Source organism: Lutra lutra, chromosome 7 (assembly GCF_902655055.1).
Source record: "Lutra lutra chromosome 7, mLutLut1.2, whole genome shotgun sequence".
Lineage (NCBI taxonomy): Eukaryota > Metazoa > Chordata > Mammalia > Carnivora > Mustelidae > Lutra > Lutra lutra.
Genome location: NC_062284.1, coordinates 126,440,167 through 126,465,360, shown reverse-complemented (window position 1 = coordinate 126,465,360; position 25,194 = coordinate 126,440,167). Strand labels below are relative to the sequence as shown.

General features: G+C 40.3%; 1 protein-coding gene across 9 annotated transcripts in view; it reads right to left on the bottom strand.

Annotated features, from left to right (window-relative positions):
* STON2 (stonin 2) overlaps positions 1-25,194 on the bottom strand; it is a 155,882-nt gene that overhangs the window by 100,237 nt on the left and 30,451 nt on the right. For all 9 annotated transcript variants that reach the window (XM_047738598.1, XM_047738599.1, XM_047738602.1 and 6 more), the window contains 2 exons: positions 24,163-24,438; positions 22,056-22,331 (listed from right to left, as the gene is read on the bottom strand). In XM_047738598.1, the coding sequence (XP_047594554.1) occupies positions 22,056-22,331; positions 24,163-24,250 (364 nt within the window). In that variant the 5' untranslated portion in view covers positions 24,251-24,438. The remainder of the gene's footprint in view (positions 1-22,055; positions 22,332-24,162; positions 24,439-25,194) is intronic.

Genomic DNA, 25,194 nt, shown 5'->3' with positions numbered 1-25,194 from the left:
TACTAATCCTTTCTGGAGGAAGATACCTCAAAGCCAGCCTTCCCAGACAGACTGTTCCTCAGTTTCACATGGAAAAATCAAATAATCAAATAAATAAATAAATAAAAATAAGTAAATCACAAAATATACAAGAAATCAAATTACTATAAACGCAAACCAGAGAGCCTGTAAGGTGTGGGGGCGGGGTGGAGGGGTGGGGGGAATACCAAACAGAACCAGACCTGCAAAGAATTCAGATTATAGAATTATTAAGCAAGAAATGTAAGTATATTTACTACATTTAAGGAAACAAAAAAAAGAAGAAAAGAAAATGAAAATAGGGGTGCCTGGGTGGCTCAGTGGGTTAAAGTCTCTGCCTTCAGCTCAGGTCATGATCTCAGGGTCCTGGGATCGAGCCCCGCATCGGGCTCTCTACTCAGCAGGGAGCCTGCTTCCCCCCTCTCTCTCTCTGCCTGCCTCTCTACTTGTGATCTCTCTCTCTGTCAAATAAATAAATAAAATCTTTAAAAAAAAAAAAAGAAAATGAAAATATTAGAAAAGAACACACAGAACTGAAGAAGAACTAAATGAGCTTCTGGAGAAGAAAAATACTACTGTAAATACAAAATTGTCCAGACAGCATAGAAGGACAGAGAAGGAAACACGAAAGATTAAAACACACGGGAGCAGTGCCTCACTGGCTCAGTCCATGGAGTGTGCGACTCTTGATCTCAGAGTTTGAGATCCCACGTTTGAGTGTAGAACTTAGTTAAAATTAAAATATTTAAGACACATGGGAGAGAAAATGGGAAGGTCTTGTAGATATCTGTATAACCTGAGTTCCTAAGGAGAAGAGTGAGAGAATGAGAGGCAATATTTAAAAACAAAACAAACAAACAAAAAATCCTTACTGAGAATTTCCCAGAATTTATGAAAGATTTTATTTGTCATATTAGAAATTCCATGGTATCTCAAGAAATGTAACCAAAAACAAGTGTGCAAATAGACATCAAAACCATACAAGACCAAAGACAAAGAGAGATCTTAAATAAGATTACTTTCAGAGGAATTATGATTGGGCTGACTACCACCTTTACACCAAGAGAAGCCAGTGCATACATCAATGAGCTGACAGAAAATAACTGTCAAGTAGGATTATATACTCAGTGAGGAGATCTTCAGAGGTCAAGGGAATAATAATGATAATCTAAACAAACAAAAACCACAATTAATCTAAAAGAAGGAAAGATGAGAAAAAGAAGCATGATATTACAGAAATAAACTATATCAGTGCTTGATAATAAACATAAATGGACTAAAATTGCCAGCTAAAAGAAAAAGACTACCAAACTGAAAAAAAAAAAAATGAAATCCAATGTGTTGTTCACAAAAGACACATCTAAAATACAAAGATTTGTCAATGATGAAAGTAAAGGGATGAGAAAATCAAACAGGACAATATATTAATATATATAATGCTACATATATAATACATAGGAATATATAAGATAATATATTAATGGAAAGAACCTGATATATTGTAGCCTATAGACTTTAAAGTAAAAAGCAATACTAGAAAGGATCACAATAAAATTATATGTTTTAACTCATCAGAAATATAGTAATTCTAAATTGGTATATATTTAAAAACTTAGTCTCAAAATTATTAATACAAAACTGACAGAACTGCAGAAAGCAAGAAATGTCCATCATCATAATGGGAGATTTTTAAATAAACCTCTCTAAATAACTGATAGATCAAGCAGGCAGAAAAATCAGCAAGGAAACAGAAGATATAAACAACAAAATGAACAAGCTGATCTAACGGTCATACATAGATCAAGAGATGAAGAATACATATTCCTCATAACCCACATCTAGAACTCTTATAGCAAGTGACCACGTGCTATGACATAAAGCAGATTTTAACACATAACAAAAACTGGTATCAGACCGTGAACACCAATCACAATACAATGAAGTCTCTAGTTATCCAAATCACTTATCTAAATACAACTAGCATCTATTTATCTAAACTAGATAGAAGATGATTTGGAAAAATTTAGAAACTAAGAAACATACTTTCAAATGATTTGTTGGTCAAAGAAGAAATATTAATGAATATTAGAAAACATTCAGAACCAAACAATAATGAGAATATTATGTGTTAAATAGTACTATCAGGAACAGCTGTATTGTTTATATTAAAAAAAAAAAAACACTGAAATTTAATACAATAAGCTTCCAACTTATCTAGTTACAAAAGGATCGGGAACCCTAGGTGGCTCAGTCATTAAGGGTCTGCCTTCAGCTCAGGTCATGATCTCAGGGTCCTGGGATTAAGCCCCACATTGGGCTCCCTGCTCAGCAAAGAGCCTCCTTCTCCCTTTCCTCTTCCCCCTGCCTGTGTTCCCTTTCTCACTGTCTCTGTCAGATAAATAAATAAAATCTTTAAAAACAACAACAACAACAAAAAGGAGCTGCAAAATAAAGATTTCTAGGAAATATTTTATTTCTAGGAAATAAAAAATTATTTCTTAGAAAGGAAATAATAAACATAAAGCATAAGTTATTGAAATAAAAAATACATAGATTAAAAAGTTCTTTAAGAAGATTATGTAATAGAATTGAAAAATTGTCAAGAAAAATCTAAAAAAAAGAGGGCACCGTCGGGGCCCCCCCGCCAGGAGGGACTCGGGGTCGGACTCCCGCAACAATTAGCTGCTGCGGATCTGACGGGGCTGCCTCCCCCCCGCCCCCGCCCCAAACGCCGAACAGATCGGGGAGTCAGGAGAGCGCAACCGCGAACGGGAGGCAAAAAACTGGACGGATCATCTTGGCTGGGCCACGTGGGAGCGAGAACCAGAGACACGTAATTGGAAATGAACTCTTGCCCTGGAATAATCTTGACAATTAAAACTGATATGTTTACTTTTTTGTATCGATTAAAAAAAAAAAAAAAAAGAGGGCACCAATAACCTTAAGAATGAAAAAAGGCACATAATTACAAATGCTATATACATTTAGAAGGCAATGAGGAGAAATAATGAATGTGTTTACACCAATACATTTGAAAAAAAAGATAATACTGTAGAAGTTCCAGGAATTTATAACTTCAAAACTGATTCAAAAACAAAGTTAGAAAACTGACTTGTCCAATAATCATCAAATAAAGTTAAGCAATCCTTAAACTTTCATAAGAAAATGTCAGGCCAGATGGTTTTACTGAAAAGTTATATCAAATAGTTTTTTATTTTTATATTTTTAATTTTTTTTATTTTTTATTATTTATGTTAGTCACCATACAGTACATCATTAGTTTTTGATGAAGTGTTCCATGATACATTGTCTACGTATAACACCCAGTGCTCCAGGCAATATGTGCCCTCCTCAATACTCATCACTGGGCTCACCCATTTTCCCCCCACAAAACCCTCAGTTTGATTCCTGGAGCCCATAGTCTCTCATGGTTCATCTCCCCCTCTGATTTATCCCCCACCCCTTCATTTTCCCCTTCCTTCTCCTAATATCCTCCATGCTATCCCTTATGTTCCACAAATAAGTGAAACCATATGATAATTGCCTTTCCCTGCTTGACTTATTTCAAACTTTAAAGAAAAAAATTTCAATCTTTCAGAGTACAAAAAAGAGAGACCACTCATCAACTCAAGTTACGAGGTTAGCATTTCCTGACATCAAAACCTGGCAATGTGTATCTGATTAATACTTATATTCTCTAAAATGAGAATGATAGGCCAACCTCAATCAGGACATAGATATAAGAATCCCAAATAAATTATTATCAAAGAGAATTCAGAGATTGAGGAAAAGGAGAACTACATCGTGACTAAATTGGATTTATCCAATGAATGCAAGGTTGATATAACACTATTTCTCAATTTTTTTTTCATTACTGCCCCACTGACACATTTTTTCCCCAATCATCCTCTCCCTTGAAGTCCCTCTTCCCCAGAGAATATTATGACCAGGAAATTGATATTAATACAATCTACCAATCTCACTCACATTTCTCCAGTTTTACATGTACTCAGGTATGTATTTAGTTCTACATCATGTTATCGGTGTGTGGGTTGTATGTCTACAATCATAATCAGGATGCAGAACAGTGCCATCACCACAAGAATACTGACCTTTTATTCATTTCTACTTCTTCCCCTCATGCCCTGTTCCTAACCTAGGGCAACCACTAATTTGTTTTTCATTTCTATAATTTTGTCATTTCAAGAATGTTATATAAATGGAATCATGCAGTATGTGACCTTTTAGGATTGGCTGTTATTATTCATCAAAAATCTTGGAAATTCACTCAAGGTGTTGAATGTTTCCATACTTCATTCCTTTTGACTGCTGAGTAGTGCTGCACAGTATGGACTAACCACAGTTTAACCATTCACCTCTCATAGAACACAGAATTTCTGGCTCTTGGGTATTATGAATAAAGGTGCTTTGAATATTCATGTATGGTTTTTGTATGAACCTAGGTTCCCATTTCTCTGGGATAAATGCCCCAGAGTACAACTGCTAGGTCATACAATGGATCATTCATGTATTGCTGATGAGAATAAAACCATAAAAATGACTTTGGAAAAGATTTTGACAGTTCCTTATAAAACTAAACATGCAATTCATTTCTCTGCATCTTCACTAGCATTTAGCATTACCACTGTTTTTATTTTAAATCATCTAATATATGTAAGATAACTCATTTTATTTGCATTTCCATATTGATAATGATATTGAACATATTTCCAGGTGCTGATTTGCCATCTGTATATCCTTTTCAGTGAAACATATATTTATGTCTGTTGCCCATTTTCTAATTAGATTGCTTAGTTTTTTTTCACTGTTGAGTTTTGAGGCTTCTTTATATATTCTAGACACTAGTACTTTGTCAGATATGTGGTTTGCAAGTAACTTCTGGTGTATAGCTTCCTTCTTTATCCTCTTAACAGGGTCTTTTATAAAGCAAAGTTTTAATTTTGATGAGCTCCAGTTTATCAATTCCCTTTTAAATTTTAATAAGACAGATATATTGTATATCTACCATGTACTATATATGTAACTATGCTGTACACATAAAAAGAATAAGATTTCTTTGCCTCAGGGCACCTGGGTGGCTCAGTGGGTTGAGCCTCTGCCTTCAGCTCAGCTCACGATCTCAGGGTCCTGGGATCGAGCCCCGCATTGGGCTCTCTGCTTGGCAGGAAGCCTGCTTCTCCTCCCCCTTGCCTGCCTCTCTGTCTACTTGTGATCTCTGTCAAATAAATAAGTAAAATCTTTAAAAAAATAAAAGATTTCTTTGCCTCGCCAAACTATTTTTAGCCCCATTAGAGGTAATATCACCTGTTGATAGCATGTGAGTTAACATTACTAAATCAATTAACATAATTCTCCATAGTAATACATTAAAAAAGTCAAAAAAACATATTGTCATTACAACACACATAGAGAAGGCACTGAATAAATTTTAGTATTTATTTATGGGAGTAATTTTTGGCAGACTAGAAAGAGACAAAGCTCCCTAAACCTAGCAGAGCTAACCCCAAAACCCTATCCAAATGCCGTGCACTGCTGGAGAATGTTCCCTTGGAGATCTTAATCAAGATGATGGGTGCCCGCTACTCCCACTTCTATTCAACAACCTATTTGTAGTCAGAACCTACACAATAAGGCAGGAAATAAAAAGGAATGAAAAAAACAAAGCCTATTCTTTGCAGATGATATTTTTGTATACAGAAAATAACCAGGAAGCCCTAATAAATTATCAAATTAACAATTTTAGCACAGTACTTGTGCTTTTTAAAATAAATATATAAAATAATTGCATTTCTGAAAATAAGAAATATATAGAAAATTAAACTTGAAACAAGATAGCATTTATAATAGTAACAAAAAATATCAAGTATATATAGTAATAAATCTAATAAAAGATGCACAAGTTCTCAGAGGAGATACTTCTAAAGTTTATTAACAGATTGTACAGAAGATCTAAATAAGTGGAGAGATATATTATAATTAGGGTTTAAGAAAATGTTTGGGAAAATTGGACAATCACGTGCAGAAGAATGAAACTGCACCATTTCCTTATACCACACATAAAAATAGACTCAAATGGATGGAAGACCTAAATAGGAGAAAGGAATCCAACAAAATCCTTGAGGAGAAGACGGGCAGCAACCTCTTCGACCTCAGCCGCAGCAACTTCTTCCTAAAAACATTGCCAAAGGCAAGGGAAGCAAGAGCAAAAATGAACTATTGGGACTTTATCAAGATACAAAGCTTTAGCACAGGAAAGTCAATAAAACCAAAAGACAACTGACAGAATGGGAAAAGATATTTGCAAATGACATATCAGATAAAGGGCTGGTATCCAAAATCCATAAAAAACTTCTCATACTCAACATCCAAAGAACAAATAATCCAATCAAGAAATGGGCAGAAGACATGAACTAACATTTCTGCAAAAAAGACGTCCAAATGACCAACAGACACATGAAAAAGTTCTCAACATCACTCGGCATCAGGGAAACACAAATCAAAACCACAATGAGATACCACCTCACACCAGTCAGAGTGGCTAAAATTAACCAGTCAGGAAACAACAGATGTTGGCGAGGATGCGGAGAAAGGGAAATCCTCCTACGTTGTTAGTGGGAATGCAAGCTGGTGCAGCCACTCCAGAAAACAGTATGAAGGTTCCTCAAAAAGTTGAAAATAGAGCTAACCTATGACCCAGCAATTGCACTACTGGGTATTTACCCTAAAGATACAAATGTAGTGACCCGAAGCAGCATGTGCACCCCAGTGTTTATAGCAGCAATTTCCATAATAGCCAAACTATGGAAAGAGCCTAGATGTCCATCAACAGATGAATGGATAAAGAAAATGTGATATATACATATATACAATGGAATATTATGAAGCCATCAAAAAATGAAATCTTGCCATTTGCAACAACATGGATGGAACCAGAGGGTATTATTCTAAGCAAAATAAGTCAATCAGAGAAAAATAAATATCATATGATCTCACTGATATGAGGAATTTGAGAAACAAGACTGAAGATCATAGGGGAAGGGAGGGAAAGATGAAACAAGATGAAACTGGAGAGGGAGACAAAACCTAAGAGACTCTAAATCTCAGGAAATGAACTAAGGGTTGCTGGAGTGGAGGGGGGTAGGAGGGTGACAGACACTGGGGACAGAATGTGTTGTGGTGAGTGCTGTGAATTATGTAAGACTGATGAATCACAGACCTGTACCCCTGAAACAAATAATATATTATATGTTAGTAAAAACTAAAAATAAAAAAAAATTAGGGTTTAAGAAAGTTAATATTGTAAAGATGTTAATTCTCCCCAAATTGATCAATAGATTTACTGCATTCTCAATAAAAATTTTTGCGTATTTTTCCTATTGGTAAGCAGAATCACACTGTTTAGATATAAATGAGGTAGAATTTTAATAGTATATATTAAAAATGAACAAAATAACAGAAATAATAGTAAAATACTATATAGAAAGAAAATTAAATTAGACTCTTACTTCACACCAAATGGAAAAATCAATTCTAGGTAGATTGACTATCAAAGCATAAAAGGCTCCATAAGATAAATTTTAGGGGCACCTGGTTGGCATAGCTGGTTGAGGTCCAACTCTTGATTTCGGCTCAGGTCATGATCCCAAGGTCATGAAATCAAGCCCCGTGTTGGCTCCAAGCTTGGTGCAGAGTTTCCTTGAGACTCTCTCCCCCTCTCCTTTTGCCCCTCTCCCCCATGCTCATGTACGTTCTCTCTCTCTCTCAAATAAACACATAAATCTTTTTAGTCATTTGAGAGAGAGAGACAAAGAGGGAGAGACAGAGAGAGCACAAGCAGGGGGAGCAGTAGGCAGAGGGAGAGGGAGAAGCAGACTCTCTGCTGAGCTGGGAGCCCGACGTGGGGCTCAATCCCAGGACCTTGACATCATGATCTAAGCTGAAGGCAGATGCTTAACTCAGGCAGATGCCTGAGTCAGCCAGGTGCTCCTAAATATATAAATCAAGAAAGAAAGAAAGAGAGAGAGAGAGGAAGGAAGGAAGGAAGGAAGGAAGGAAGGAAGGAGGGGGGTAGAGAGGTAAGGAACGAAGGAAAGGAGGAAGGAAGGAAGGAAGGAAGGAAGGAAGGAAGGAAAAGAGGAAGGAAGAAAGGAAGAAAGGAAGGAAGGAAGGAAAGAATATTTTAGAAGACATATACCTAAATATGCTCATGACTTCAGGGTAGGGAAAGATTTCCTTTACCAAGACACAGAAAGCACTAAGCATAAAAAGAAACAAATTTCATATTATTAAAATTAAAAATTTCTTTTTATGAAAGGAACCATAAAGAGAGTGAAAAGACCATCCACTTTATCCTACACCCATGTGTAGGAGATACTGCCATATATCACATCCACAAGGAACTCCTAAAAATCAGCAAGAAAAAGGGAAAGACCCCAGCAAGAATACACCTGAATAGGACTTTTATGAAAGAAAAAAAAAAAAAATTCAAATGGCAAAAAAAGGGGGGGGTGCAGCTCAATCTCATCAATAATCTAGAAAATGCAAATTAAAACCACACGAAACACCATTACTCTTCCCCTTCCCTTTCCCCATGCCTCAGCATGACTAAATAGAAAAATATAAAGAAAAGAAAGAAAAAAAGAAAAATATGACAATCTTAAGTGTAGACAAAGAAGTGGTGACACAACATCTTTTATACATGGGTGATAGATAAACTGGAACCGCCTGAGAAAATGGGCTGGTGTTATCTGATAAAGCTGAGGATCAACTCTCTACAACCCAGCAAGTCCCCTCTGACTCTTAGGCGATAGAACCGCTTACACTTGGTCACCAGGCTGTGTGTTTAGAATGCTCACAGGGGAAAAAGAAAAAAAAAAGAATGCTCATTGAAACATATTCTTAAATGCCAAAAAGTAGAAACAAGACAAATATCCAACAGTAAAACAATAGATAACTGAATCGTGCTGTATTAGTTTGATGGAATACACAACAATAAAAACTAAAGGATAGTTTATAGCTGCAGGTGACATGGAAAAATGTCATAAATAATGTCGTGTTAAAGGAGCAAGCTACAAAATAATGCATTCAGTATTATTCCATTCACAGAGTTCAAAAAGAAGCGAAATTAAGTTATATCATTCTTGATGCATGTGTAGGCAGGGAAGCTGTTAAGAAAAATAATATAGTTTATATCACAAACCCCAGGAAGGTGGTGATACAGGAGGGAGCGATGGGATATCTGATATGATCAGTAGGGAAACACAGGGACTTTTGGGTGTTGACAATATTCTATTTAGTAAACTGGGTGATGGGGTTGTACTGTTGTTCTTTATAATTTAATATACACTTTAAATATATTCCTTTATATTTATTCAGTAGTTAAATAAAGCTTATTAAAACCACATATCAAATGACTCTAATACTGAGAAAGAATGCTATTTGAATTATTCGTATTTTCACACTGGTGTTTTACATTTGTTAGATAAAATTTCAGTATGTCCCTGAAAAAGAGTCCAGAAATAATGCAGCTGGGAAAGTCGAAGTCCCAACATCTCCAAACACTGCTCTCATTTACCTATCAGCTTAGAAACCTTAGATGAGGGGCACCTGGGTGGCTCAGTGGGTTAAGCATCTGCCTTTGGCTCAGGTCATGATCCTGGGGTCCTGGGATGGAGGCTCCTTGCTCAGTGAGGAGCCAGGTCTCCCTCTGCTTATGTGCTCTAATAAACAAAAATTTTAAAAGATCTCTAAAAGGAAAGGAAAGGAGAGGAATCTTAGCTGAATCACTTTATCTAGGTTCTAAAGTGAATGTGCTCAGGCCACAAGATGAGTTGAATTGAGAGCTGGAGCCTACTCTTCTCCCAGGGACCAGGCCTTTGACCCCTCGGCCAGAGGACAGCAGATTGCTGTCACCACGGCTCTTCATACACCAGGGCTCATCCAGCCAGCAAAGAATAAAGTGAGGGGCGCCTGGGTGGCTCAGTGGGTTAAGCCTCTGCCTTGGGCTCAGGTCATGATTTCAGGGTCCTGGGATTGAGCCTCGCATCGCGGTCTCTGCTGAGCAGGAAACCTGCTTCCCCCTCTCTCTCTGCCTGCCTGCTTGTGATCTCTCTCTCTCTGTCAAAAAAAAAAAAAAAAAAAAAAAAAAAGAATAAAGTGAAACAAGACAGAAATCTGCTACTCCTCCTTCCCTAAGAGCTTAGGTACAAGGACCCGGGATCCAGACTGCCTGTCTCGTTCTATGCCCGGTCTCGCAGCCTGAGGCAAGTTAATCTATCTGTTCTGCTATAAAGTTCTCACCTGCAAATACAGGGCTGAAAACTGTACCCACTTCACAGGGCGATTAGGTGAATACTGGCAAAGCACTTAGAAAAGTGCTTGCACAAAAGAGCCACTGAAAAAGGGTCAAGTGGGTTATTACCTCCAGACCTAACCTTATGTCCAAATCTACTTGAAATCTCCACTTAGGTCTCCACCCTTACCCATCTGAAACGAAGTCCCTGTTCGCCCCCCACACCAGCTCCTTCACCCTGCTAGGTGCTCAGAACAAACCCGCTGAGTCACCCTTGATTCTTCTCACATTTGGCCGGTCACAACTTCTGCTAGTCCTCCCATCAAAATACATCTGGAATTCAATCACTTCCCACCATCTCCAAGCTCCACCCTGACCCAAGACAATGCTGTGTGACCCGACAAATCTGTGGACAAATCTGCATACAAATTTGTGTGAATATGTGAAGCCTTCTCCAGCACAGATCCATCCCCCAACATTCTTTCTCGTCTAAGCTCACCCTTAAGTACTCCCTTGGGCCTAAGGTCCTCAATCGGCACAGGAGAAATGACTGTGACACACCACTACTATCAAACATTCCCCACCCAGCCCCCCTGCCCCGTGGTCCACCCACACTACTTCCCAGCCTCTAGGGCTACAAAAGCAGGTCTTATGGGAGGTGGGGTCACAGAGATCTACTCAGTTTGCAGCTGCCCAAGACATGCAAGTCCCTAAGTTGCTTTAATAAACCATATCTTATCAAGGTGACCTCTTGGCTTTTCTCTCTGGTCTTAGGGCTCCTGTGGTCTTTGGAGGTCATTTCTGTGTATCCCTCCTTCATGGAAGAACCATCCCTTCTGGATGGTAACAGGGGCCTCCCAACTGGGTCACCCACTTCCCTCCTCCCAACTGGGTCACCCACTTCCCTCCTCCTCTTAGTCTGTTCTCAACAGAGCGGCCATACAGGCTTCACGGAATCACCTGCTCCAATCAAAGTCAGACCTTACCACATCACTGCTCAAAACCCTCTAATGGCTTCCCACTTCATCCACAGCAAAAGCCAAGGTCCTCCCTCCATCCTTGAAGCACCTCATGGTTCAAGTCCTCATGACCTCTCTGCCTCATCGCCCTCCCTTCTCCCCATGTCATTCCACTCCAGTCACATACCACCAGCTCCTTCCTTAATTTCTGCAAGCCTCACACCTCGCTTGCCCCATGTCTTCACCCAAAAGTTACTGCTCAGAGACTCAGAGACTGCTCCCTGATCTTATGTAAAACTTCACATTCTCCCTCACTCCATTCTCTTTCTTTCCCTCATGTTTTTCTCTTTCCTGCTAACCACACTAACACACTTACACTGTATCTACACCTTTACTGTGTTTCTGGTATGGCTTCGCCAGCAGAAAGTATGCTCCATGGGGTCAGAATATTCTACTATATCCCCAGGGCCCTGAACAGTGACTGGCACATAGTAAGAATTCGAAGCACCATTGATTGAATGAATAATAAAATGACAAGCTGACAACTAAAACAATTACTACAGGGGCGCCTGGGTGGCTCAGTGGGTTAAACCCTCTGCCTTCAGCTCAGGTCATGATCTCAGGGTCCTGGGATCGAGCCTCACATTGGGCTCTTTGCTCAGCGGGGAGCCTGCTTCCTCCTCTCTCTGCCTGCCTCTCTGCCTACTTGTGATCTCTCTCTCTGTCAAATAAATAAATAAAATATTTAAAACAATTACTACAGCAAATACAATATATTCTTTTGATCCTCTGGGATCCTAGACTAAAATTTAAATACATACATTTTGATGCCATATCCTATATTTATACTTCGATGTCTACTCACTAGGGCAACATGATTTCTCCAATGCTGTAAACAAGCCCACCAATTAATACAAAATAGATCTAATTCCATTCTTCATTTGTGACTCCCCTGCTAGCTCATAGTTGGCAATACCAAGCAGCTGTCCCAGGACTGGTTCGGAGGAGCTCCTGTTTACCCCAGAGGGCTTCACTGGTGACAGATTGCCCAACCATTAGGTAACTTCTGCGTGGGGAGAGCAGGGACTATGGCCAGTTTTCTCATAATTGCATTCCCAGTACCTAAATATTTTTTGCATGAATGAACTAGTTAATTAATGCATGCTTGGCAGTTTATTGTGTTTTGTGTCCCACACTGAGGGTGAGATAGGCCACAAGGACCCCCTGCGTAAGCTGGCACATTTTGGAAGAGGAGAATATTGGGAGTTTTTGTAAAATATTTTAGATAACCAGAAGAAGTCATTTTCAAGAGATTCTCCCCCCTGTCCAAATGGTATGATGGTAGCTTCAAATATGACAAAAATATAATGGATAGTTTGAAATGTGCTTTTTAAGGCAGCTCCTGGGGGGAAAAATATATGTATTTGTTTATATATCATGATTCTATGTTATGCATATATTATATATACACGTGTATGTAGGTGTATGTTATGCACATATACTATGTATATATACATATGTTTGTGTACCTGTGTGCTATGTGTATGCACGTGTGTGTGTTCATTGTGTGTATAATAACAGGAAATCAAAGCCGATGATAGCTGATAAGCCAAGGGCATGATGGGGAAGTTTCTTTGCCTATTTTGTTAAAAATAATAATAACAGTACACTTCACTGAAGACAGCATGCCTCCAGTTCTGACCACTCATTTGCCCCATAAACGGCAGTCAGTCATTCTGCGGGATGTTTCATATACGTCTTCCATCTTTCATTCATTAATCCAACAAATTCTAAGCGAGTACCTACTAAGTTCCATGCTCCATATTCTGGGATAGAAAGTAAATGAGATAGACAACATCTCTCTCCTCTAGTGGGGAAGAGAGACAACAAACAAACAAATACAACCTAATTCCAGGTAGAAACATGGGCCGAAAAGACATTTATTGCAGGAAAACATTAGGGAGTCGGGGCAGGGGGAAATGATGCTTGAGCAGAGCTCTGAGTGAAAATGTAGGGGAAGAGTTCTAGGGGCTGAGGAAACAGATTGAGCTTGTCAGGAACAGCAGGAGAGGTAGTGATTAGAGCAGAGTGGTGCCCAGTGGAAAGGGGCAGAGGGCATCAGGCCCCAAGGAAGAAGGGCTTTGTTAGAATCCATTCCTCAGTACATTACTGTCTAAGACGGATTCCGGAGAGGTCATTAATTACTCTTAGAAGCAGAGAACAATTCAAGGTATTAAACGAAAATAAAACGTCCTCTGTTGAAGAGGGAAATACATATGCATACCAAATGCAATGGGCCCTAGATACATATTCACCAAATGGTTGGGATCTTATTCCACTCCAACCTACCAATTCACCCTCAGTCGCCAGAATAAAAAGTATAATAGAAATTAACCGCTGGGCTAGTCTTCTTCAGGACTGTCTCTCAGCTGTCACCCTGCCTCCCTCTTAAATGGCTGACATCATCTTTGGTCTTCCCCCAAACAAGTGGCTCTTTCTCTGGTCCCAGATAATTAGCTTCCCCAGACACAACGGGAAGGCCTCAGCCCAGGCTTTTGGGGAAGACATTTGAAGCATAAGGGAATATTAATGTTTTGCTTGGGCTGTGGAACAAATGTTCCGGAAATGAAAATTTTTTTATGTTTGTAATTATGCATATCCTGCAGCATCTGCATAATGGGTCCAATTCAGCCTTGACCTTGCCTCAAAATTGCCATGCCTGTGGAGGAAGGTCAGCGCATAACACGATGAGTGAACAGGAAGCTTCAGGCTGAAAATAGTGCCACAATTTTTTTCCTTCAATTTTGGGAATGAAGTTTGCTTTTTCAAGTCAGTTTGTCTGCCTGCATTTGCAAACATCTTCTAAGCACACACATACACTTGTATAAAGGCATGTATATGGAATCAGCCTTTGCTCTGAGAGGATCTCTGTAAAGATTTTAGGTGATATATAAGCTGACTGCTACATTCTTTCTGGTATATGGTGGGATTTTAAAACAGAAGAGACAAAACACTAAATTAGGAAAGCTTTTTGCCACCAGGGAAACTTAGAAACACTACTGCTAAGCGACCCATGACACCTGGGGTTAGGTTCATTTTCAAAAATATTTCTTTAGAGAACAATGTAGAGATTTGATTTTGATTTGAACAGATTCACCAGAAATTTGGTGTTTTGTTTTGTTTTGTTTTTTTCCTTGTTTGCTTTAACACTTTGGATCTGCTGTGTTCTGCTGCTGTTTTAAGGTTTAGCAGAATATCCATGCATTGAGATTCGGGGTTCAGCAAATAAGTTTGCAGTTAAATTTCTTGATATTCTTCAGTGGGTAACCCAGTTCAATCACATGGTATTTTCAGACTAAGATGTGGACAGTATTCTTGTAGCTACTTTAAGTCTTAAGTATTTGGCAGTTATTCCAATAAAAATATTTTAAAGAGAATACTTATCGACATGGCCTGACCCAAAGTGTTCTTATTAAGTCAAAGAGGTAGGATTCCGCATTTGGCCTCCATCAGATTTCAGAGGTTTTAATGGAGGAACCCATCTTTACAACAGGGGCATGATTTTACATGCTCCTCATTCCTAGCATCCTCATGTCCAAAGAACCGATGAAAGCAATCTGTCTTATATGTGTTTACCAAAAGGCTTTGTCACTCAACTGACTGATCTTATTCATATTTTTCTGAGAGAGATGATGTGTCTCCTTTTTCCCAGACCAACCACGATGGCACTTACTCATTTCAAATCTTGCACTAGTTCAAATCCAAAACAAAGTTGTCCCCTGATGGACTTAAAGCATTTCTGGAGTTGTCTTCCCCACCAGCTGTTGCTCCTCGTTGTCCAATCAACCTTGGTATACGCTTCAGCACAAGATAAAAATCAATAACCAGGTCACAAGGTGGGGGTAGCAACTCCCTGGCTAATTTAAACTCCCCAGTGCAGCGTCCAACAATTTATGGCACAAAAATAAGAGATTTACCACTAATGACAGTCTCTTTGTCTCTTGCTCCACTGTGCCTTTGGCCTCCTTGCATTTTAATTTGGGCAAGTAGTACAATCCCATTCCAGGCTGAAATCCAACGCTCCCTTGGTTTTATCCGTAGGGGGCACAGCTTAAAGGATAAATTCTTTTGTTTTTTGCTCTTCATCTGCCAGAAAAACTGTGAACGGTGTAGGAATGTAAAACAGGGTGGTGGGAGGGTGGAAAAGGAGTATCCAAGTCACATTCCTCCACTTAACAACTCCGTGTGTACACACGTGTGCTATCTTCCCCGACTTCTTGCCAGCCCGGATGTGGGGGCATGGACCAGCTGGTTGAGGAAGGCTCCACTGTTTGCTTCCCAAAATCCAGACGAGGAATAGCCCTAATCCATTCCATTTAGCCTCCTTTCTCATCCTCCTCCTTTTAGGTCAAGATCACGATCACCTCATAAAAAATATTCACAAAGAGGGGCGCCTGGCTGGCTCAGTGGGTTAAAGCCTCTGCCTTTGGCTCAGGTCATGATCCCTGCCTACTTGTGATCTCTGTCAAATAAATAAATAAAATCTTAAAAAAATATATTCACAAAGAGGCTGCATGGGACGGAGCAGAAGGGGTTCAAAATGGTCTCCTCAAAATGTGTCACTTTGGCAGGCGGACTATTCTGAGCTGAAGACAAATGAGACCCTGTGGACTGGAGAGAAAATTCTTCCCTTCCTTTAACTACCTAGAAGAATCTAAATGGAGTATCTTTCCCAGACTAAGGGTTATTACCAGAGATAAATTTTATCTGAGTGACCCATCTGCATGGCAGGGCAAACATCTAATTCCCAAATACCTGTTCTTACTGTCCTGTGAATCAGCATCCTCCCCTTTGAAGCATCTGGCCCATCTCACATTCATTAGGCCTATATACCTCATTTTACCTGCTTGTGAACCACTTATGTATGTGTGGTTCCCATAGTACAAAATTGTATTTTATTTTCCCCTATGGATCTGTCTCATGTCAATTTAAGTCTTGAACCAGCCAGAAGAAACTTTGAAAGGCAGAGGAAACTCTCCTTCCCCCAGGTCCAAAACACACATTTTCCCCTTTCTTCTGACACAGAGGTCTGACCAGACAGTGTTAGGCATGTAACAGAAGCAAATGGGACATGGCAATAAAATGGGAATAAACAAAGAAACTACAACTACATTATAGAGACGAGAACTGGTTTGCTCTGGTGATACTGATGCCAGCAGAAAGATTGCTGAGGCCATAAACAGTTTCCACAGATTTTCCTTATTTCTGGCTGAACTTCACCACCTACATGCATTGAAACACACCAATATATTCCAGAGTTCATCAACAGATTCCCAAATCTTGCATGTTTAAATTGAGCACATCAAGTATCTCTCTCGCCCCAATTCTATTTTGTTCATGGGCTGTCCATACTAAAAAAAGTTTACTTGATATACACAGGGTGAAGCTTAGCCAAAAACAGGTCTCAGGTCTGCTTGCTGGAAATTAATACACTAAGAGAAGCATTTTTTTTTTAGAGTGGATAAATGAGAAATTGATAGACAAATCATTTCTATATTGTCAGATTAGACTACAAAGAACCAGATGGCCACTTATTTTGTAGAAGTTGGCCATCCACCCAACACATTGTTTTCTCCAAGTGGGCACCATTGATCCGAGGCAAAACTGAACAAGAACTCCGGGAAAGATCCACAATCAAATGATAAATGATAGGGAAAATGCTTTAAATTCCAACTTTGATCCTTCCCAGGAAAAGATGATAGATGGGCCTGGCTATAAAATGAAATTTCTAGGCAAGCAATTCTCCCCCAATCTACTTCTTCCTTTGCTTCCTCAAAGTACCTTCAAATTTTCAGCTACCAAGAAATGGAAAAAAAAATTTATAAGACGTGCAGTAACTGAAAGACGGTCCACTGGAGGCAGATGGAGGAATCGTGGGAGCACAGGTTGGCTCTGGATTCCTACAAGAAGACCCAGTGAGAAGCTCAATGGACTTCTGTTAAATTCGGAGCACTAGGTTACCCAGTTTTGTATTCGAATATCTGCACTTAAGACAACTATGGGGAGGAGGTGCTTAATAAGTATTTGGTGACTCAATGAATAAATTATAAAAGGCTATAAACTTTGGAAATAAAACATACTGGCTAACACATCTGTTTAAAAAATGGCCTGCACTATTACGGATGCTCCCCTAGCTCAGACTGACTCATTTTTAGTCTTATGCTAATAGTTCTGTTCTAGGATTTTGGAAATTTGGTACATTAGTTTACTGGGGCTCCTGTAACACATTGACACAAACTTCACAGCTTCAAACAACAGAACTCAGTTCCCTCCCAGTTCTGGAAGCCAGAAGTCTGAAGTCAGGATCACTAGGCTGAAATCAAGATGTCTGCCTGGCAGCACGCCCTCCAGGGGCTCTGGGGAGAGCGGATTCCCTGCCTCTCCAGGCTTCTGCAGGCTGCCAGCATTCCTCAGCTGTGTACTCATCACTCCAATCTTCAAGGCCACATCTTCAAATCCCTGTGTGTTCTGTGTTTGCTTTGCCTTCTTTGTGTGGGCAAAATATCCCTCTGCCTCCCTTTTATAAGAATATAGGTGTCCACACTTAGGGGCCCCCACTTCAGATAATCCAGGATTATCAATCTAAAAATCCATAACTTGGAACTCCTGGGTGGTTCAGTTGGGTAAGCATCTGCCTTCGGCTCAGGTCATGATCCCAAGGTGATGGGAGGGAGTTCAGCATCAGCCTGCTCCTCCCTCTGCCTGCTGCTCCCCCTGCTTTTGTTCCCTCTCTCCCTCTCTCTGACAAATGAATTAATACAATCTTCTAAAAATAAAAATTAAAAAAATAAAAATAAAAATCCTTAATCACATCTGCAAAGACCCTATCTTCAAATAAGAGAACATGTACAGGTTCTAAGGAGTCGGACCTGGCATCTTTGGGGGCCATTATTCTGCCGATCACACCAGGAAGTCTTAAGCTTTTATCAAAAGAACAGAGCAGGCAGCAGTGAGCGCAAGAAGCATCAGACCGTCTCGGTCACCGTAAGGATACCTGCTGCACACACCTGTGTTACTTTGCTGTCATGCCCGCAGTTACATATATGATGTCATTGACGATGCACAGTACCCCAACCTTTGGGATTTAAATTAAAATCTGAGCTGCCCGGTAACCGTCAGAACAGAACTATCTTGGGGGAATGTCTGCATTATCCATGTTGAGAGGGTCGAAGCTTCCTTTCTCCTTATCACATGGCCTTAGCTCTGTCCACCACTCTTCCTTGTTGTCAAACCCATCTACGGGAGAAGGAAATGCAGGAGGGAATTAGTCTACATGGGTGGGGCTGGTCTGGGTAATAGGGAAATTGATGGGTCCGGCTGGGTGTTGGCAGGAGAGGTGGAATTGGAGCCTTGCATTTATTACCATTTCCTTTACCACTCTGATGCTCTGAGCATGGCTCTTGGGTCCTGGAACACTACCTGAGGTGGGGCTGGCCCTGCACATGGTTTATTCCTGCTTCTTGTCCACACATCAAGCCTCAAGTCTGCTGGAAAACCAGCCTACGAGTTCCTCCTGAAGCAGACAGCTCCACTTCTAGAAGGATGAGTTAAACCTACATATGGAAACATATAGAATTATTGTTTGAGCAGTTTTCAAGCCATGATAATGCTTTCAACACATTTGAAACTGTCATTTCTTGATTGTTCTCTAGTAACATCAATATATTCCATAATGCTATTATAATGCAGAGCTGGGACTAGGGTAAGGCAAGTGAGGCACTCTCCCTTTGGGTGCAAAATTTGGGGAACCAAAAATCTCAGGAAACAAACAACATTTTAAGTACAGTATTTTATTATAGTTTTTTCTTTTCCTTTTACTTTTTTTTTTTTTTTTTTTTTTTTTTTTTTTTTTTTTTTAAGTAAACTCTAGGCTCTACCTGGGGCTTGAACTCACAACCTCAAGATCAGGAGTTGCTCCACTGACCGAGCCAGCCACGCTCCCCTTAAATACAGTATTTAAAAAATATCAAATGAGTAAACTATGGCCCAAAGACTAACTGCCTACTTTTGTAAGTAAACTCTTAATATAACTAGGGCCAGGATGAGGGTAAGGCCAGTGAGTCAATCACACAAGTATTGGCTAACTCTTGTTTTTAAAATACTGATATTTTGTTCATCAAGGAGTTTGGGGGTTTTTTGCATTGTTTTCATTTTTAAAAAATAATTTTAAAATAATTTTGATTTTCTAAATGAATTCTTTTTCATTAAAAAATTTTAGGGGCACCAGGGTAGCTCAGTAGGTTAAGCGTTCAACACTTGATTTTGCCTCAGGTCATCTCAGGGTCATGAGATGGAGCCATATCCAGCTCTACACTCAGCACAGAGTCTGCTTGACCCTCCCTGGCTCACTCCCTCTCTCTTTCTCTCTCTCTCAAATAAATAAATAACATCTTTAAAAAACATTTTTTATACCCATTTTTTCCCCAAGACAACCATTATATTTTAGTATGGCACAAAATGTTTTATGCCAATTTGTCACAGAGTATATTAAAAAGATGTACTTGAAGTAAGTTGGGGGAAATCGGAGGGGGAGACAAACCATGAGAGACTGTGAACTCTGAGAACAAACTGAGGGTTTTGGAGGGGAGGGATGTGGGGGGTTGGATGAGCCTGGTGGTGGGTATTAAGGAGGGCATGTATTGCACGGAGCACTGGGTGTGGAGAATAGACAATGAATGCTGGAACACCAAAAAAAAAAAGAAATTAAAGTAAATTAAATTAAAATTTTTTAAAAATTAAATAAGCAAAATAGAAAGATGTACTTGGGAATCAAGACTTAATAAAATTAATAATTTTTATGACTACATCAAGGATATTAAGTGAAATTGACTCTTTTTTTAGTATGAGTACATGGTAGCCAGAAGTTTTACTCACCATTACTTTTGTACCATCAATGCAAATTCTAATGCAGTGAAAAAGGCAACCTTAGAATTATTGTGAAAATAATTTTGACCCCACAGTCCTCTTCAGAGACTTTTGGGCAATCCCAGGGATCTACAGACCACTCTTTGAGAACTGCCACATTAAAGTAAAAGGTTTTAACAATATGTCAAGAGCACTATCAATGAGAAGCTAAGGTTCTCAGTCAGAGGGAGGCAACAAGATTAAGACTACCCCCAGAATTGGTTTTGCAAAACTAAGTGGTCAGGAGCTGAAGCAAAGTGACCAGGTATGCAACCAACCCACACACAGTTCTGAGTCATCAGGAAACCTCTGAAGCTAATGGTAAGACATGAACAAGATGTGAACAAATCTGAATGCCATAAATATGCGGCATTTAGTGAACTGAAAGCATGGCCATTTGGGAGCAGGTAGAGAAACACCACTGCACCTATCCCTCGTCTCCCCTGCCTCCTGGGAATCGGGGAGCAGAGGAAACCATAGGAGGAACAGCAGGAAGATGGAGGCAAACAGACCATGGTGCATCCCTAGACTGTTCCAACATCTGGGGGCCAGCCTGCCAGTCCGTGAAGCTCTCCTCTGACACTTTCCAGCATACAACCTTGGGCAAATTCCCAAACCACTATGTTCTCAGTTTCCTCATGTCCAGTATAAATATAACATTAATGCTTTCCTCATATGACTATAAGAGGTACATGAGATGATGTAGTCAAAGCGTTGAGCACGGTGCCTAGGACAGTGTTTGGTAAATACATCTCATGAAAAATAAGACACTTCTGTACCGTTTCACTCCCCTGTGTTGGGAAACTTCCCCCATGTATAAATGCTTCACTGGCCCACTGTTCTGCCAGTGCTGGACGTTCAGTAAAGGTTAATTCCTCCCTCCAGCCAGACTGGGAAGCTTGTCTGGAACTGTCATTTCATCCATGCTGCTCTGAGTGTCATGGCTTTCTCACCAACAATTCACTAACAAATCTGATGTTTAAATATGAACAAGTCGAGGGCCACCTGGGTGGCTTACCACCACTACCAACAACAACAAAAAATCTATCAACACTTTGAATTAGCACGGTGACACCATGTCCAACACTTGGACTTCTGAACTACAGAACTGTAAGAAAATAAAGTTATGTTGTTTAAACCGCTAAGTTTGTGGTAATTTGTTACACAGCAATGAGAGAGCTAAGAGAGTCCCGAAGGCTATCCGGTCAGCGTTGACATGCTTTGGTGCACAATAAACTAAGCAGCCAGGTCACCAGGGCGGGGACCGACAACGTCTCCGCTTCACTAAGTTCCCCTGGGCGGCTTCTGGCTACTGAAATGCCACAAAATAAGAGAATTATCATTAATGACAGGCCCCACCCCTGAAGATTTAGCTCTGACAGGTCTGGGACACAAGTATACTCATGTTTAATAGTGACTCTAATAGAAATTGATAATGGTCCGTGCTCAGAGAGACATTCATGTCTGCTTGTAAGGAGCTTATAATTTAGGTGCTGAGTAAACATGACTCCAGTACCTAATAGACAGATAAATATGCATACTTCCAAAGACAGGTCAGCAGCCAGGACAAGTATAGAAGGCTAGAAGGGGCCCAGAGCCCATAAATCTTTCCATAGGCTTTGATGACAAAGTCCAGTTATAGAACTAAGCCAGACAAGGTCTCTGCCAGCTCTCCTGTACGGCCGGTGCTGGAGGGCTCTGGCAAAGTGGATTCCCCGCAGTCCTGACACACCTCTGATGGCCACGGAACTGGTGAGCACGGACCTACACCTGAACTCTTCTCAGCCTCCCACCCGTCTCACCTGTTTCCTTCTGAGGTGGTGATGTGCTGGCCCAGGGGGTGTCATCTTCAAACTGAACCCAGTTGCTGATAGCCGAGGCCAGGTCAGGTGAGGGCTGCTCGGGGCTCCCAGGAGGGGAGGTCGCTTCAGAGATGAGACCCAGCTTTTCAGAGGAGTCATCCTGCTCTGAGTGGGAAAGATCTTGACAGCCTCCATCCACCACATGGTTCTCCCCAGAGGAGTTCTCAGACTGGTCTGAGTAAGACGACGGTGCTGGGACGTGCTCTTCCGTGCCCCCTGAAATACATACCAGACACCACCATCAATCACATGAGGAAGGCCACCCTTCAAAACTGTCTCATGGAGGAAAATCCCAAGGATAGGTAAGGGGTGATCACAAGACTCATGATACGGGTGGGTGCAGGTGAAGGAAGAGCCACGCCCACCTGCCTCCATGCTAAAGGGGAGTTTTCCTAATAATGGGGACGAAGGATAACTCAGCATGCCCACAGTCAGTGCCCAGACAGGCTGAGAATGGAAATCTTATTCATAATTCTTATCCTAGCATCTATTCTAGTGCCTGGCAGTCACAAACAACAATGCTATAAAGGCCAAAGAGAAAGATAACTGAGTCGAAGGAGAAAAGCAAAAGGCAACTGGGACAGACAGAGACTTTGGCTGAACAGGAAAGCTTCTGTCTGGACTAAACACATTCAAATTCACACTTCAAACTCCACGCAGTCCAAACTACGTGTGTCGCAGGCCGCCAGGTACAAACTCTGTACCAAGAGCCGGCTGAATGAGATCCAGCTAAATGCGGATCCTACCTTTTTCCGGCATTTTTTTGGTCCTAGAACACACAACATCCTTCAAAAAAAAAAAATTTTTTTTTAAAGAACTATATCTTAGACAAATCTAGTTGAAGTTTCTCAACTGCATACTGCATACCAAAAGCAGTTGATTTTACTATATGAAAACTTTTTAAAAACCGAAATACTTACATAAAATTTTTTCCTGCCATCATTAGCCACACAAACTAGTCTACCTGCATGTAACCAAAGCCTTTAGATGAACGCTGCCCAACAGAAATGAAAGCTAAACCACATATGTAATTTTAATTTTTTAATAGCCACATTAAAAAAAAAGTAAAAAGAGCTGAACTACTTCTAGTAATATAAATTTCAACTCCATATGTTGAAAATTTACAATTCTAACATGTAATTAATATAAAAGTTATTAATGAAATATCTTACTTTCACTAGTCTTTGAAATTCAGTGTGGGTATTTTATACTTAAGACACACTTCAATTCCGACTAGCCGCATTTCAAGGACTCAGTAGCCCCATGGCCAGCATACTGGATGGCTCACCTGTCAACTTACACCTTCCAGGTGCTGTCAGTGAAGCTGGGTTGATAGCAGCTGACAAGGGTAGCTGCAGTAGGCCAGAACCAGCCAACCAGACTCTGCAAATACCTCCTGTCCCCTACCTTGACCTTCATCCCTGAGCACCAGGTCCCTAGAAGTCAATTTAGCCATCTTCATGATTGTGGATGACAATTAACTGAGCTCTTTCCACATGCTAGGCACTGTTCTAAGCACTATATGTATATTAATTCATTTTGTCTTCACAGCCCCCCTGAGGAAGGTACTGTGATTACCCCTGCTGGATAGATAAACGACTGCACAGAGAGGTTAAAGAGACCAACTACCCAAGGGCACATCCCTTAGCTGTGACAGAGCCAGGATCCGAGCCCAAGCAATCTGTCTCTCGTGCCTGTCACTCTTCGCAGATATGCTTTAAAAACTAGGAAATCCAAACAGCTGTTGGGAGTAACACCCTAAAAGGCAAAGTATAAAGGAGTTATTTATAAATACAAAGTTTACATTCCTTGGAAGAAAGCACCCAATACTTTTGGTGTTTCTAGGCCCTTCTGTTTGGAACTCGAAGTTTCCTAAAAATGCTTCCCCCAGGCTTCTCAGTGGACAAATCTGCACCTTAGGAAAGTGACGAACTGGCTCTTTTTCCCATATTAAGATCCTACCCAAAGAATGATCGAGTAGAAGTCATTATAAACAGTTGTGGTTCTTAGCTAATCTTTTCACTTAAGAAATGAGAGGGCTCCTTACCCTCAGAAGGGACAGGAAAGAGTGGCTCCTCATTGAAGGAGACCCACTCTGACTGGTGGGTGGCGATCACATGGTCCAAGGTCGTCATGCTAGGAAGGCACTGGTCATCTTCACATTGATGGCCTCAGGCAGACCCCAGAGTAATGTCTGGGGTGGGGGAATGCGAGCACAGTGAACTTGGGCCTCGGCTCTGTTAAGAGGGTCTTGTAGAGGGTGGCGCTCAGAACGTAGATAGATTGGTCCCTCTTGCCTCTGGCTAATCTGCCGGGCAGAAATCTGTTTAAAAAAATAATAAAAATTAAAAAGGACAATGATCACATTATATCCAACCCACACAGATCCAGGGTTTTCAACGCTGCCCACGAGGAGGTCTGGGTGGTTTCCAACTTGTATTACTCCTCTCTGCCCTGTCTTGTCCCCACGCCTTGTACAGAAATATCTGCCTTTAGCATCAAGATCTCTGCATAGGTCTTCCCATCAGACTTGTAAATAATTATGCAAATTTTAGCAATCGGATTCCCAAATCTCTCCAATTTTTATATTTTGGGAATACTTTTATTTATAATATAATACCATTGTTGTAAAACAAAAATTAAAACTTTTCAAAGTATTTTTACTTTCTTTTAATAGATGGTAAAATAAAAGCATGTTCTTTCCTAGTAACTCATAGCACCTTCTTGCCTTAGGCAGGTAGCTCTTTGCAAGCCTGATTTAAATCCTTGGCAGAAACCCAACCATCTCCAGATGGTACCTCCAAGCACAGCCTGCCAACCAAGAGAAATAGGAATGGAGTCATCTTGTTCATTTGGAGTAAACGGGAAGGGAATATTTGCTTTAGTAAAAAATGTGAGTTAAAGAAACACATTTTCAATTTAGGCCAATTTGAATTAGTACATGAAAGTCTAGCCTTTCTTTACTCACATCACAATTATGTTCTTTGTATATAGAAAGAGATTTAACAGACTCATAATTCTGTTTGTACAATTAATGTCCATTTACAATTTGAACTTAGCTCTTGCTCTTATGATAAAT